General features: G+C 44.0%; 2 protein-coding genes across 5 annotated transcripts in view; one reads left to right on the top strand and one right to left on the bottom strand.

Annotated features, from left to right (window-relative positions):
• The window catches only part of trip12 (thyroid hormone receptor interactor 12), a 109,536-nt gene extending 109,321 nt beyond the window's left edge, over positions 1-215 (bottom strand). Inside the window, exon 1 of one of the 4 annotated variants that reach the window (XM_033031928.1) lies at positions 86-215. The gene's annotated coding sequence lies outside the window, so the exon portion shown is untranslated. The remainder of the gene's footprint in view (positions 1-85) is intronic. The other 3 variants (XM_033031931.1, XM_033031938.1, XM_033031941.1) reach the window with 3 other exon arrangements.
• Positions 216-331: 116 nt separating this feature from the next.
• The window catches only part of fbxo36 (F-box protein 36), a 41,193-nt gene continuing 25,470 nt past the window's right edge, over positions 332-16,054 (top strand). Inside the window, exon 1 of the mRNA XM_033031942.1 lies at positions 332-506. Within this exon, the coding sequence (XP_032887833.1) occupies positions 411-506 (96 nt within the window). The 5' untranslated portion in view covers positions 332-410. The remainder of the gene's footprint in view (positions 507-16,054) is intronic.

The raw sequence follows: 16,054 nt of genomic DNA on the forward strand, positions 1-16,054 counted from the left end.
CCAGGGTAAAAAATATGTTATCTCTTTCCTTTTTTTGTTTCGAAAACCTCCCACCCCAAATACCCCTCTAGTCCGCAATATTTACAATTAGTCAACTCTTCTCGCTCCTCCGCCTCCAGGGGTATCACTGCGCGAGGGTCATGACCCCTGCCGGCCCTGCAAGTCCTGGGAACTGTTCGTCACAGTGACCGGTTGACGTTAGCGATTACACGGCAATTTCCGCGAATTTTTTTTTCTTTTTTTTTTAATCGGTTCCGCTGAACGTTTATTTCAAAGGAAGAGCACAATGAAGAGTTGCTAATGCATCTCTGACGAATTTGCAGTGCGCGAACTTGCAGTAAAGTAAAACTAGTCGCGGCTGCTCTTGTTTACATTCGACGCCGTTGCTCTGGCAATGAGAAGCGTCCAAGATGGCGTCGTTATTGCAAGGCACACTTTTTGAAATGAGCGCACAAGCTCCTCCACCGAGTAAGGATTATTACCAGCTGCTGGTCACTAATTCTATGGTGAGTATACGAGTCGAAACATTGATTAACATTGCCTTTAACCTCTCGCGTAGGTCTGGTGCAATAGAGCAAGTTCGCGGGACGTGAACTTTACCTCTTGTCAGTCTTCAGTGTTAAAATATCTGACTCGTTTGCTTTTGGTAAATTAATTTTTTTTCTGCCTTTTCAAAAAGTTATTATATCAGTAAGAAATGTTTTAATTACATCCTCCAAGTTAGCGCATATTTAAAAAAAAATAAGAACTCTAGTGAAGTATTACATTTTAATACCTATGCAAAAAAATGAAAAATGCATCTAATTTGTGTGTATATTGTGAGACTTAAAAATAGTGCGAGAAAAATAGCATCTCCCGTTGCAGGTCCCGTAGAGCACAATGGCCTCCGTCATTCTTAAATTGAAGAACTTTGGAACTACCAGGACTCTTCATAGAGCTGGCCACCTGGCCAAACTGCGCAATCGGGGGAGAGGGGCCTTGGTCAGGGCGGTGACCAAGAACTACTCAGTAAAAGGCACATGACAGCCCACTCAGAGTTTGCCAAAAGACACCTAAAGGACTCTCAGCCGTGAGAAACAAGGTTCTCTGGTCTGATAAAACCAAGGTTGAACTCTGGCCTGAATGCCAAGCATCACGTCTGGAGGAAACCAGACGCTCATCACCTGGCCACTACCATACCTACGGTGAAGCATGCTGGTGGCCAGCATCATGCTGTGGGGATGTTTTTCAGCGGCAGGAACTGGGAGACTAGTCAGGATCGATGGGGAAGATGAACGGAGCAAAGTACAGAGAGATCCTTAATGAAAACCTGCTCCAGAGCATTCTGCACCTCAGACTGGGGCAGAGGTTCACCTTCCAACAAGACAATGACCCTAAGCACACAGCCAAGACAATGCAAAAGTGGCTTTGTGACAAGTCTGTGAATGTCCTTGAGGGCCCTGCCAGAGCCCAGACTTGAATCCGATTGTACATCTCTGGAGGGACCTGAAAATAGCTCCCCATCCAACATGACAGAGCTTGAAAGGATCTGCAGAGAAGAATGGGAGAAATTACCCAAATACAGGTGTGCCAAGCTTGTAGCGTCATACCCAAGAAGACTTGAGGCTGTAATCGCTGCCAAAGGTGCCTCAACAAAGTACTGAGTAAAGGGTGACACGGACACACACACACACACACGCACGCTCACTCACTCACTCACTCACTATGTAGTTCAGACCTTATTGGTGGTTGTAGTGTTTACTAGCCTGATGCGGTAGGGAAGGACCTCTTCTTGAACCTGGACGTTACAGTTTTCGGGCTCCTGTACCACCTTCTTTATGGCAGGGATGAAATGAGTGTGTGGCCAGGGTGGTGTGGGTCTCTGATGCTCTGCCTTTTTGAGGCAGCGACTCCTGTAAATCTCTTCGATGGTGGGGAGATCAGAACCAGTGATGGACTGGGTATAGGCAAAATAATGGGCTTCTCGTAGGACCAGTATGCTTCGTACTTCACAAAAAGGTAGTTGTTGTTTGAAACTTTCAGGGTTTTTATTGCAGTGGCTTTCTTTTTCCGTGCGATTGATGTGGACATCCAGGATTAATAAGTGTTCAAAAGGGAACTGCAGATGCTGGAATATCGAAGGTACACAAAATTGCTGGAGGAACTCAGCGGGTTTGATGGCAGAAAAGAGTATTTAATTCAATTGTAGCGCGCCGCAGAAAAGAGAATTAATTCAATTGTTTCAACTAATTTGTATTTTTTGTTCATTTGTAGAATACTTTGAGCATCTGCCTTTCACAAGAAATCTTCTGTTATTCCCCACAAACAATACCTTTTTCAAATCAGATACAATAAGAAGGGCAATTGAGAATTGCAATATGAATTAAGTTTGCAGAGATAAAGGTCAAATCTTGAATACATTTTACATTAAAGTAAAGATTTTTTTTTGCTGTGTAGAATTTGTGTTGATATGATGGGGCACTTCAAGTGTTTGGAATGGCCAAGCCCAATGGTTCACAGTTTGCATTTGAATGTTAGCCATTTTCTCGATTCAAAACCTGGAAGTAATTTTTACTAGGTGAAATGTAGAATTGATTGCTTAATGATCATTTTGTTTTTAATGGCAATCTCAATTGGGGGCATTGGAAATGAAATGTTTTGTTAAACATAGGCAAAAACATTCGGAGATTAATTAATTACAGATGGATTCTGAGCAGCTTCAGGGCTGTCCAATTCAAATGGCATCTGCCTTACTCCCAGGATTCCCTATAAGAAACATTTTAAGTGGACATGATTATCTTTTCTCAAATGCAGGTGGGAAAATAACACGGCTTTCCTGAAATAGGCACAAATAAAGTTGTCACATTACTTGGTGATAGATAAAGAGATGCTGACTTCACCAAGATCCGAGGGTCACTCTCCTCATTAACAGAACGAGTGTTATTGCTAAACTCGATACTGGAGCTCGTTGCAATGTTCTGTCCTTATCTGAGCTCCACAGGATTCGGAATGCTGAAGTCATAAAACAAACTGCTACTACGTTACTTCCCTTTGGAGGGGGTGCAGTGCACCCTGTTGGAAGAGTCGAGATACAGTGCCATCTAGCTTCACATGTATACATATCTGACCTCGGCGGTTCATGAACTGTCTATAACACATGGCTCCACTCAACAGTTCCTGTCATAATACGGAAATCTCTTCGACAACAAGCTTGGCAAGCTTCCCATAAAGTACACAATCACGACCAACCCAGAGGTCCTGCCAATTGTCCGTCCCCCAACGGATTCCCCATGCTATGCAGGATCACGTACAAAAGTAACTTAACAGGATGGAGACTCGGGGTGTGATTGCTCCTGTTGTTGATCCATCGGACTGGGTCTCAACCATGCTGGTAGCAACCAAAAAGAACAAGGAAGAAATACAGATATGTATCAATCCCAAAGATTTAAACACTGCCATTAAACGACCACACTATCCCATGCGCACAGTGAAAGATGTCTTAGCGCAACTGGGCAATGCAACAGTATTCTCAGTTCTAGACGCAAAGAGTTCATTCTGGCAGATTCCGTTGGATCACAACTCTTCCAAACGAACTACCCTTCAGTACACCTTTTGGATGTTACAAATTCCTGCACATGCCATTCGGCAAAAACTCAGCAAGTGTAGTATTTCAGCGCGCCATGGTTACCACTTTTTGCTGGTTACCCATGCTCAATCAGTGTTGATGACATTCTCATTGCTGGACAAAATGTCCAAGAAAATGACGCAAATTTAAAGAGGGTTCTGGACCTCGCCAAAGAGATCAACCTCGTTTAACCCCCTAAAGTGCAAATTCCGGGTGAGTGAGGTGAACCTCGTGGGTCATGTATTCACCAGTGATGGTCTTATACCTGATCCATCAAAGATTATTGCAATTAACGAGTTACCAGCACCCACATATGGGAACAGCCTGCAGACATTCCTTGGGAAACTATTTGGGAAAATTAATTCCGAATTTCAGCGAACTATCGGCCCCACTGTGCCAGCTAATTCACAAAGATACTGTATGGTTCTGGCATGAACAGCAGCAAAGGACGTTCGACACTCTTAAACAACAGATGTCTTGTGCTCCTACCCTCACCTATTTCGATGTTAAGCTACCTGTCACACTGACTTGCGACGCCTCCCAGTATGGCTTAGGAGCAGCCTGCCTTCAAAACAATGGTGACGTCAACAGACCTGTGGCCTATGCCTCTCGCACAATGACTGATTATATAGTGAGAAGGTAGAGTCCTGTGCGGTGTGCAACAGTTTGGTTTTGATTGGCATGGCAAACAATACCTGATCCTAGTCGACTCGTACTCTGGATGGTTTGAAATTGATCTACTCCGTAGCCCCACCTCCTCAGCGGTAGTCCAGAAACTGGCACGCCATCTCTCTGTCCACGGGGCACTCTATTAACTACTTTCCGATAATGGCAGTCAATTTACCAGCCAGTACTTCATACACTTTGCTACACGCTGGGAATTTCATCATATCACCAGCAGCCCCGAATACCCACAGTCAAATGGGTTGACTGAACGTGCTGTCAGGAGTGCCAAACAAGTGATGGAGCGATCCCACAGAGCAGGGTCAGACATTTTCCTAGACTTGCTCAACCTGCGCAACATTTCTTGTGATCTTGTACTGGGCTCACCCACCCAGCGCCTGATGTCAAGACAGACCCGAGCCACGCTGCCTGTGGCAAAACAGACCATAGAACCGCAAGTTCGCACACCATCCAAAATCCAATCCAAGCTACAACAAAAACGAGACGTTCGAAAAAGATGGTATAACAAAACCAGCAGACTACTCCCACCACTATTTAAGGGGCAAGTAGTCCATCTACAAACAAAAAAGGGTCACGGCCACCTCGATGAAATATCTTGAACTGCTCCCAAACCACGTTCAGATCTGGTCAATGCCAACGGCGGCACCTACAGATGTAATTGACAGCATATCCTGCCTGTGAATGAACCAGCGCCATCTCTACACCATCCCGACCGCACAAGCATACTTCCATCCCACTTCTGACACCATGTTGAATATGAGACCCATACACAGGAGTAATAACTCATAGTCTTTATTGTAACACAAGCTCAAGGTAACATTACATGCTATCATCTCCGTGGCCAGCATCTAGTCTGCCGGTGAGACAGTGATGTGCTATATTAACATTATTAACAATCCAGGGTTGGGATGAAGATCTGGACAGGACTAAATATGGAATGTGCAGCATGCATAATATTTGTGGTGATAGATATAGTAAAGGCAGACTAATATGGTTAATCTACAGTTCAGTTCAGAACTTGCTGCCTAACTTTCAAGAGATCATTTTCAAAAGTACAGACAGCATCTTTAATCACTCTTTCCGCAATGTCTAGAAGGAGTAAAAAAACAAGGTTTAGGAATATATTGTTTAAGCTTGATTTTAAGTAAACACATTTGCATTTATGTGGCACCTTTTCAAGATTTCACATTTTGCAATACTCCAGTTGGAAGCGCTGTATTTTAACCTAGTTAGACGTTTGTAGTTGATCTGATCTGCTGCACGTTGCCTTTGTGCCATTCTTGCGGTCAACATTACTACTTCCAGCCTAATTGTCACGTTGATCCTGCAGCCGTGGAATGGTCTGTGAGCAGCAGCCAGTCCTAAGGCAGTGAATCCTGAGATACTGCCCCAAAGCCATTTTAAAAACTGGATTTAAATTTAATGTTTTTTTTTAATGAAGTTTACATAATAGTTTTAAACTCATTGAAGCCTTTTTTTCCCTCCAAGACGCTTGATACTATGAGGTTTTCATCTACGTCAGTGAAATAATTAATGATCACTTCTAGATTGGCTTCTAAACAAGAGTCTTCAATGCACAGTAAATCTCTATACTTTCTGGATCATCAAATCTTGGGAGCTGATAGATCAAATCATCATTGTAATTACAGGACCAAGAACTATAGGTTGCTGATAAAGCAGGACTGAAATCGCCCCAGGTTTAATTAGAGCAGGGGTCGGCAACCTTGTTCTGCATAGGGCCCTGGACGCATGTCTGTGAGCGGATGGCGGGCCACATCTATCACGTGTACACATGGATCCTGCCCCGGATGGCAGGCATCAAATCACGTGTTCACAAAAGGTAGACAAAAATGCTGGACAAACTCAGCGGGTCAGGCAGCCTCATGCAATCCTGCATGTCTCACCGCTGAGTTTCTCCAGCATTTTTGTCTGTCTTTGATTTTTCCAGCATCTGCAGTTCTTTCTTAAATGTGTTCACAGAATGTGCGCGGCCATGCCGGCGGCTTTGCGCAGGATGCGGTACAGCCAGAGCTCGGGGCGCCCGGATGAGGACAGGGGAAAGATCACCCAAACCGGTAGAGGACAAGATGAGAGTTTTAGTAATAGTATGCATAGATAGATATCCTAGACCAAGTGGGACCCGTTGTGTCCCTGTCACACGGGAGGCCCGGTCCCCCAATGCAACCTGTTTCCCCCAACGCAATAATCTGCCACTCACCCATACCCCCAAGGGAGGCCTGGTGCCCCAACGCAACCCATTCCCCAAGGCAATATTCCACCACTTACCAGTTTCCCCAATGCAACCCGTTCCCCCAACGTAATATTCCACCACTCACCCATAGCCCCCAACTTCGCAGCGGCTGCTCATTTCACCTTATTCACCCTCCCTTATTTTAAACTTAAAAACAAATTCAGTGTGCTGTGACTTTAAAATATATTTTTTAAATGCACCATCCCTCCATGCTGCCAAGAATATACTTGCTGCCAGGAATATAAAAAAGGGATTGCAACATTGCAGGACTGAGTGTCCCGGGAATGCAACATTGTAGCTGGTGGGGTTACAATCCCATTGTGAAGTCATACTGCAGAGGGAAGATTTTTTTTTCCTCTCAAATTTGGATTTTCTTAATTTTAAAAATGTGAAATAACTTGTGAAATATAACAGCAATCTGAACGAAACTTGACACAAACCACCACAGGACAATTGTGAGAAAGGTAGTGCAAAAAATGTTTGTGCTATAATGTACCGTTTTGCCGTAGTTCCGGGATCACGTATGGACGGACAGACAGACAGACCAACAGAAACAAACAAGATGAGAGTTTTAGTAATATACTAGACTGTGGGACACGTTGTGTCCCAGCATCACACGGGAGGGCTGGACCCCCAACACAATATTCCACCTTTCCACCAATTCCAATATTGGGAGGGGAGGGGAGGGGGAGGGGGGGGGTGGGCTTTCTGGAGCGCTACTATGGGTGTTGTGGGCTGAAGGGACTGGTTTCCAGAGAGCTAGTATGGACATTGTGGGCCGAATGGATTCTTGGGCTGGCAGCTCAGTCAATCAAGCCTGTTGTGCTGGCAGCTCACTCACTTACGGCTGGTGGGCTGGCTGTTGACTCACGGCTATTCCTTGAAATTCCATTTCAAGCAGGGTGCCAAGCCACCAAATTCAAGTGAAGTAAAGCAAAAACAGATGTGGGCCAAGTACTGTGCCCTGAGGTGTACCACTCAACACTGGATGCCAATCGGAGCTCTTTCCATTCATACACACGCGCTGAAGATGTTTTGTCAGGAAACTGGAAATCTATTGTTTTGTGTTGGAACGAATACCGAAGCAGTCTCTGGTCTGGGATGACATCAAATGCTTTAGAAAAGTCCAGCATTACTAAATCCGTGATGACGTTGCTATCAAGATGCTTGGCCAGGTCATTTGTCGTCAGGATAAGCTGAGACTCACATGATCTATGCTTCCTAAATGCATGTTGGTTGTCAGCAAGAATGCTATGTTTGATCACGTGTCTCATCAGATTACTCTGCAACTTTACAGATCTGCAACTTTACAGACTGAAGTTATGGCACATACTGTGTGTCCTAGTGAATCTTTCAAATCTTGTTTCCTAATTTAATATATTTTTGTCTGTACGTTGACTTTCATTAATTCCATAATTTTAAGTTGTATTGAAATTTTTCTTTTCAGTTCTGTATGTAATTTTTGGTCGTCAATATTACCCATTGCTGAATCTTAAAAATAATTGAAGAATTACCAGTAGAGGAACAATGTGCTTAAACTTCTGTGGAACATTGTAATGCAATCAGCATCTAAATTCCTTTCAATAGAAATAGTGTGTAAAATGAAATTCTATTTTACCTTTGCTGTGCTATAGAGTTGGCAACTAAATGGAATTCTGTAAAATGGTTGAAAACTAAAATGAATTAAAACTATTTGGGTGTGTATTGGAACAGAACGTCCCTGATTGGTGATAAGAGACCAATGTGGTTTCTTAACGTGAACCCATGTAAACTTGATATTCATGAGTCACCAAGCTACTGCATGTAGAACACTTTGTTAAATGTATGTCACAACATTGAGGAACCATTGAAAATGGAACCCGGCACATTCAGGTGTACATGCCACATCAATGTTGAGATCATGCAATTGATTAAATGACTATTTGTACCCTTATTGGATGAAAATCAGAAGTGTTCTCTTTGTCAACGTGTATACCTGAAACACCATCATTAAATCTTCTTTGTTTATTAACACATCACTCTTTATAAGAACTTACTTGAAAAAGTTGGAGGCTATGGTTATCTATCTATATATTACTAAAACTCTCATCTTGACCACTTCCTGTCTGCGTTGTAATTAAATCTGCGCAAAAACGATCCCTCATAACGCTACGATTTTTCGCCACCTTACTCACCATTCTCCTCTGCTGCAAGTCAAATAAGTTTTGTTCCGATCGGTGAAACTGTACAAAAGTTGGGGTGGGAGATTGCAACCTTCACGTGGTCCGCCCTGTTTCGACGAATGCAATCAACCTGGCGTGCACAATCATGTAAGATCAAATAGAACAAGTTTTCCTACAACTTTAGGTTGTGCATGCCAAATGCAAGAAGAAGAAATAGTACAAAAGTTATGAAGGTTTTGAAGGTTCCTCCCCCACAGCCCCCTCCTCCCCCACACACACACCCTCACCCACCCCCACACACCCCTCCCCCCTCCCCTTCACCCCACCCCCCCTTCACCCCCACAACCCCCCCTCCCCAGAGTGGTGGAACATTGCTTTGGGGGAACGGGTTACATTGGGGGGACAGGTGAGTGGTGGATTATTGCGTTGGGGAATAGGTTGTTTTGGGGGGACCAAGCCTCCCGTGTGACTGGGACCCAAAGGGTCCCACTTAGTCTAGTTACATTATAAAAATAGATGTCAAAAATATATTGCTTGCTGTGAAACATCATGGGATATCATCAGTTTGTGAAGGGCTCCAAATATAAAAGGTTTTTACTTTTGACCATTAGAAATACTTGATACCAAAATATGCGAATTTCCACAGGATTGCCAGTGAAATATTAGAGGGAGATAAGGGATTGGAAATTTGAATGAACTTGAGATTCTGGGCCTCCACTCAGTCAATCCTTGACTGCCATTTTTCACTTGTCTTTAGGGCAGGCAGATCTTGCAATTGACCTAAACTTATTCTTGGCATTAGAGATGTGTGGACAGTATAATTCTGGGAATTTCTTTGTTTCAACTTCCTTCCATACAATAAGTTGTGATATACATGCCAGCTTGGGGGAGAGTAACATAGGGCTCTTATTTTCTTGGCCTTTTTTTCTCGCCTCTTTGTAATGGAAGATTTATTGTACTGAAGTATAATAAAGTTTCAGAGCCATCTGGTTTCCAAGCAACTTGTCAGACTACTAATTTCTTATTACACTTTAATAAACTTCCCTTATTATGCTTATCTGGTGGTTGTCTGCAAAGGTTGATATATTTGCATTGTAGTGCTTGCACAGCTGCATATATACAAATTTAAAGAGCAGAGCTCTTGGATTTAAAAATTGTACGTCCATGCAGTGCATTGAGAAAGTATTCAGACCCCTTCACTTTTTCCACATTTAGTTACGTTACAGCCTTATTCTAAAATGGATTACATTCATTTTTTTTATCAGCAATCTACACACAATAGCCCACAATAAAAAAGTGAAAACAGGTGTTTAGAAATTTTTGCAAAATAATTAAAAATAAATAACTGTAATATCACATTTACATAAGTATTCAGACCCTTTACTCAGTACTTTATTGAGGCACCTTTGGCAGGGATTACAGCCTCAAGTCTTCTTGGGTATGACACTACAAGCTTGGCACACCTGTGTTTGGATAATTTCTATCATTCTTCTCTGCAGATCCTCTCAAGCTCTGTCAGGTTGGATGGGGAGTGTTGATACACAGCTATTTTCAGATCCTTCCAGAGATATTCGATCGGGTTCAAGTCCGGGCTCTTGCGGGGCCACTTAAGGACATTCACAGACTTGTCACAAAGCCACTCCTGCGTTGTCTTGGCTGTGAGCTTTGGGTCGTTGTCCTGTTGGAAGGTGAACCTCTGCCCCAGTCTGAGGTCCTGAACGCGCTGGAGCAGGTTTTCATCAAGGATCTTTCTGTACTTTGCTCCATTCATCTTTCCCTCGACCTTGACTAGTCTCCCAGTTCCTGCCGCTGAAAAACATCCCCACCCGCGTGATGCTGCCACCACCATGCTTCACCGTAGGTATGGTATTGGCCAGGTGTTGAGCGGTGCCTGGTTTCCTCCAGACGTGACACTTGGCATTCAGGCCAAAGAGTTCAATCTTGGTTTCATCAGGCCAGGGAATCTTGTTTAGGTGCCTTTTGGCAAACTCCAAGCGGGCTGTCATGTGCCTTTTACTGAGGAGTGGCTTCTGTCTGGCCACTCTACAATAAAGGCCTGATTGGTGGAGTGCTGCAGATATAGTTGTCCTTCTGGAAGTTTCTCCCATCTCCACAGAGGAACTCTGGAGCTCTGTCAGAGTGACCATTGGGTTCTTGGTCACCTCCCTGACCAAGGTCCTTCTCCCCTGATTGCTCAGTTTGGCCAGGTGGCCAGCTCTATGAAGAGTCCTGATGGTTTCAAAGTTCTTCTATTTAAGAATGACGGAGGCCACTGTGCTCTTCGGGACCTGCAATGCTGCAAAAGATGTTTTATACCCTTCCCCAGATCTGTGTCTCAACACAATCCTGTCTCGGAGGTCTACAGACAATCCCTTCGTCTTCATGGCTTGGTTTTTACTCTGACATGCACAGTCAACTGTGGGACCATATATAGACAGGTGTGTGCCTTTCCAAATCATGTACAATCAATTTAATTTACTACTTGTGGACTCCAATCAAGTTGTAGAAACATCTCAAGGATAATCAATGGAAACAGGATGCACCGAAGCTCAATTTTGAGAGTCACAGCAAAGGGTCTGAATACTTACGTAAATGTGATATTTCAGTTATTTCTTTTTAATTACTTTGCAAACATTTCTAAACACCTGTTTTCACTTTTATATTATGAGGTATTGTGTGTAGTTTGATGATTAAAAAAATGACTGTAATCAATTTTAGAATAAGGCTGTAATGTACCAAAATGTGGAAAAAGTGAAGGGGTCTGAATACTTTCTCAATGCACTGTATATCTCTGGTCATTTAATAGGACCAAGAAAGGATTAAAATAATTTCCATCTTTAAATACTTTTCCAAAAATAGTAGCCATAAGCATGCCTTGCTTTATGGCAATTTGGGTAATGGAGATTCTCCCTTGTAGAATTCATAAATCAATACCGTAAAGTTGTGATATAGATTAAAATTCACTCTAGTGGAGTTTATCTAAAGTAAAAATAAACACATTTTTTCGACTCTTGCTTCTTGACGCAGATAAGTGGCTTTGCACTACGGAAAATTGTGATGCGGAACATTTTTCTAGGAACACAACACTTTAACGTGTAATGATAGAAACAATGAGGGGTTATTGTTGCCATTCTATTTGAAAGGACCCTCCTGCAACATCTGCACAAATCTAGTTCAATTTGCAAATTGAAGAAAGTCTTCAAAAGATTCAACACACCAGAACCTCATTAATCTTCAGATTTTATTCACAATTAAAATATCCTTGTGTAACTTAGATTTTTATCTTTTTCTCAATCTTTTTTTCCTCGTCTCTTTATTTTCCTTTGCTGCATTATTTTGAAATCAAGTTAAATCAGTTCCCAGGCTGTTGTGACTTTTCCACTTGTGCTTGGAGAGCTTTGTCCATTCTACCGGTTGAAACTCTGCTCAGACCATAACAGAGCTCATCTCAAGACTCACTTTTACCCAGTTCTCCACAATTCCCTGGTTTGTGTTCTTGGTAAAGAGTTCCTGCTCCTCATGATGATTCCCAGCCATTGCCATTTCCTTTGTTATGTAGTTCACGGCTCAAAATTATCGGTTGCCCAGGTGCCAATGGCGACCTAAAGTCCCGCCGGGAAACCTAAAAGCCGTGCCAACATGTATCGTTCAACTCTAAGCGGGCCCCCTCTCTATCTCTCTCTCTCTCTCTCTCTCCGGCACTCTCCGTCTCTGCCCGCCATCCGTATCCGTGTCCAGGCCGCCGGTTCTCTGCTCTCCGCCCAGGGCTGGCCTTAGGAGGTGCGGGTCCCAATTGGGAACAATTTTGGTGAGGCCCAGGTTCCCAGCCAAGGTCTGTAGAATCATAGGAATACAAATAAAGTCTATTATAGACTTTATTTCTCTATGGTAGAATGGATAAATAATCAAAATGTGTGCTTAAAAAGTGCCTGTGAGTTAATGGACCAAACAGATCTAAGCTACATTTTAATATAAAATTGCATACATGTAAGTCTACAAGTAACAAACAAAATATGTAGATCACCTCTGAAAAGTACATAGTTACAATACCACTTGTTTTAGTGACTGTGAAATGAAACAAAAAAATAATTAACTAGATCCTGGAAAACCAATTGGTGAAAAACCAGTCCAGGCATTACAATTTGGGCTTCAGCCCCATCCTACCCTTTGAGCTTCTACCCCATCCTAACTTGGGGGGGGGGGGGGGGGGTTGTGTGTGTGTCTTAGTTGTATGTGCGTGATGTGTGTGTGTGTGGGAGGGAAGGCGAGAAGGGAGGAAGGAGAGAAGAGAGTGAGGGAAGTAGAGAAAGGAGAGAGGGAGGGAGGGAAGGAGAGAAGCAAAGAGGAAGGAGGGAGGGAAGGAGAGAAGGGAGGGAGGGAAGAAGGGAAGGGAGGGAGAGAAGGGAGGTAAATGGCCGGCGGCAGGAGCGGATGCCGGAGTCCGGGCGGACGGGTGTGAGCTGAGGCCGAGGTTTGTAAACGTTGCTCCAAACCCAGGCTCGGCCCTCCCTGAGAGAGGGGTGGAGCCGGGGCTGTGTGCATGAAGCACGGCGACTGGAGGAGCGGGAGCGCTGCCCCGGGACCGTGAGGGAACGACCCACGTCGCCCTTTCCCCCTTCTCCAGTCACTCTCACACCCCCCTCCCCGTCTACCCCTTTCTTCCCCCTCCACCCCTACTCTCTCTCCACCCCTCTACCCCCCCCCCCTCCACCTGGGGTAGATCCACCTGAGCCGAGAGTAGAATACTCTGGTGCGGGGCCCAATTGGGAGCAATCGGTCCAATCGGCTTAAGGTCGGTCCTGTCTCTGCCCGCTCCTTATCCGCCGGCACGGCCGGCAACCTTGCACAGCCTCCCCCTGCACATGCGCACAACCACTACCAGCACATCATCGGACGCCCTGCACATGTGCACTGCCACGGCAACTGGTCGGCACCGGGCACTTTCTCCCTCCCTTTGCATTGTGGGAGATCTGGCCACAATTGCTGTCTGGTCGCCGCCTCGTCGCGACCACTGAAAACCAACGCAAAATCACTCCCTGGAGCTGAAGGAACTGCCTGGAGTAACTCTTGCTTCTTGGTTTCCTGGCCCTCCAAAACTATTCCAAATGGAATTTAAACTGGAGTGGACCCTCCACCACTAAACTCCAAACTCTGAAACAGCCTATTGCACTTTATCTGTTTATTTATTGTGTATATATATATATATGGTCTATGGTAAATAGACACACTGAACTTTTATCTCCTGTTCTGTATTATGTTTACATATTCTGTTGTGCTGCAGCAAGCAAGAATTTTATTGTCCTATCTGGGACACATGACAATAAAACCCTCTTGACTCTTGACTTGGACTTAAGCAAAAAATGGTTCTTGGGGAAAAAAGAGCTACGTCAAAATTTAGTTGCATCTGGTTGGGTAACTATGGTAGGGTGAAGACTATTCAATGCTTTAATTGTGCGGGGGAACTCCATGGAGCAGCCAGCATCTCTGGATAGAAGAAATTGGGTGACGTTTCGGGTAGAGACCCTTCTTTAGATTTCCTCTGGTTTTAGTATTATTAGTTTAATTTAAAGATACAGTATGGAAACAGGCCCTTCGGCCCACCGAGTCCACGCTGACCACCGATCACCCATACACTAGTTCTATCCCACATTATGTAAACATAGTACTCTGTGAACAATGTTATAAACGAGAAAACAAAACAAAGTGTATATTTATATATGAATATATAACAATGTAAATATATGAATATACAACAATATAAAATATATATATATCTTATATTATTAAAAGTCTGATCTTGACCGCTTTTGGCCCACTGTGCTGCGATTTCCGAGAGAACGCCGCCATCTACAGCTGTCATTTTTGGCCACCTCGCTCAGAGCCCCCCTCCACCTTCTGGGACCAGAGGATTTTTCCCATTGATGAAAAATCAAAGAGATATTAATGTTTTTTTTTTAATTGCCATTCTCTCTGCTGCCCCTGCTGGAGGGAGGGGGAGGGACTATAAAACCAGGAAGTGGTGTGCCTCACTCAGTCTCTGCAAGATGGAGGAAGCCATCTCTCTGAGCTCTGAATAACACTGAACACATGTCTACTCAACTGTGAGTGCCCTTAATGTGGTCTGAAAATGAAAATATGGTTGGTTTGAAGTAAAAAGGCACTGCCTGCAAATGGTTGTTTGGGGGGTTTGGGTTGAAGTGAAAAGCCACTGCCTGCAAATGGTTGTTTGTCTAAACTTGACAACTTCCTGTTTGCACTATATTGATTTTAGATAAAACGCTACCACTTACGGCTGTGATTTTTGGCCATCTTACTCAGTTCCCCTCCTCTCATCAGGTGCAGAGGATTCTTCCCATCAATGAACAACAAAAGTGTTATAAGTGTTTAAAAAATGTTGAGAATCTCTCTCCTGTCAATCACGCCATGAAGGCCACACCTTTTCTGGTGGGAGGGGGAGGGATTATAAAACCCGGAAGTGTGGGTGTGGCTCAGTCTCTGCATGATGGGGGAGGGGGAGGTCACGACTCTGTCTGAGCTGTGAATCAACTGAACACACTGGATGTCTACTTTGTGGTTTTATGGTGGTTTTTATGGTGGTTTCACCCTGCTTGAAATAGTATGAAACTGCATTTGAATGTGGTGGCCTTGCACGAAATGGTATGAAACTGCATTTGGATGTGGTGTCGTTGCACCCTGCATGGAATGGTATGAAACTGCATTTGAATTTGGTGGCCTTGCACTATCCTTGAAATGGTATGAAACTGCACTTGAATTTGGTGGCCTTGCACCCTGCTTGAAGTGGTATGAAACTGCACTTGAATTTTGTGGCCTTGCACCCTGCTCGAAGAGGTAAGAAACTGCACTTGAATTTGGTGGCCTTGCACCCTGCTTGAAATGGTATTAAAATGGATTTGAATTTGGTGGCTTAGCACTCTGCTTGAAATGGAATTTCAAGGAATAGCCGTGAGTCAACTGCCAGCCCACCAACTGCGAGCACATCAGGCTTGAGGGACTGAGCTGCAAGCCCAAGAATCCATTTGGCCCACAATGTTCACACTAGCCCTCTGGAGACCAGTAGTCACTGCAGACAACAACACCCATACCAGCGCTCCAGAAAGCCCCCCCCCCCCTACTGGCCACCAATATTGGAATTGGTGGAGAGGTGGAATATTGCGTCGGGGGACCAGCCCTCCCGTGTGAACATGGGACCCAATGGGTCCCACTTAGTCTAGTATATATTAATACTATATATTATACTCAACAGCCAAAAATCTGTAGCCTCCCTTTGATCTGGCATTTTGTTGGTTCACATGCTTGATCAATGGTGTTTTATCATTAATGTTTTATCATTGT

This window comes from Amblyraja radiata, chromosome 13 (genome assembly GCF_010909765.2).
Source record: "Amblyraja radiata isolate CabotCenter1 chromosome 13, sAmbRad1.1.pri, whole genome shotgun sequence".
NCBI lineage: Eukaryota > Metazoa > Chordata > Chondrichthyes > Rajiformes > Rajidae > Amblyraja > Amblyraja radiata.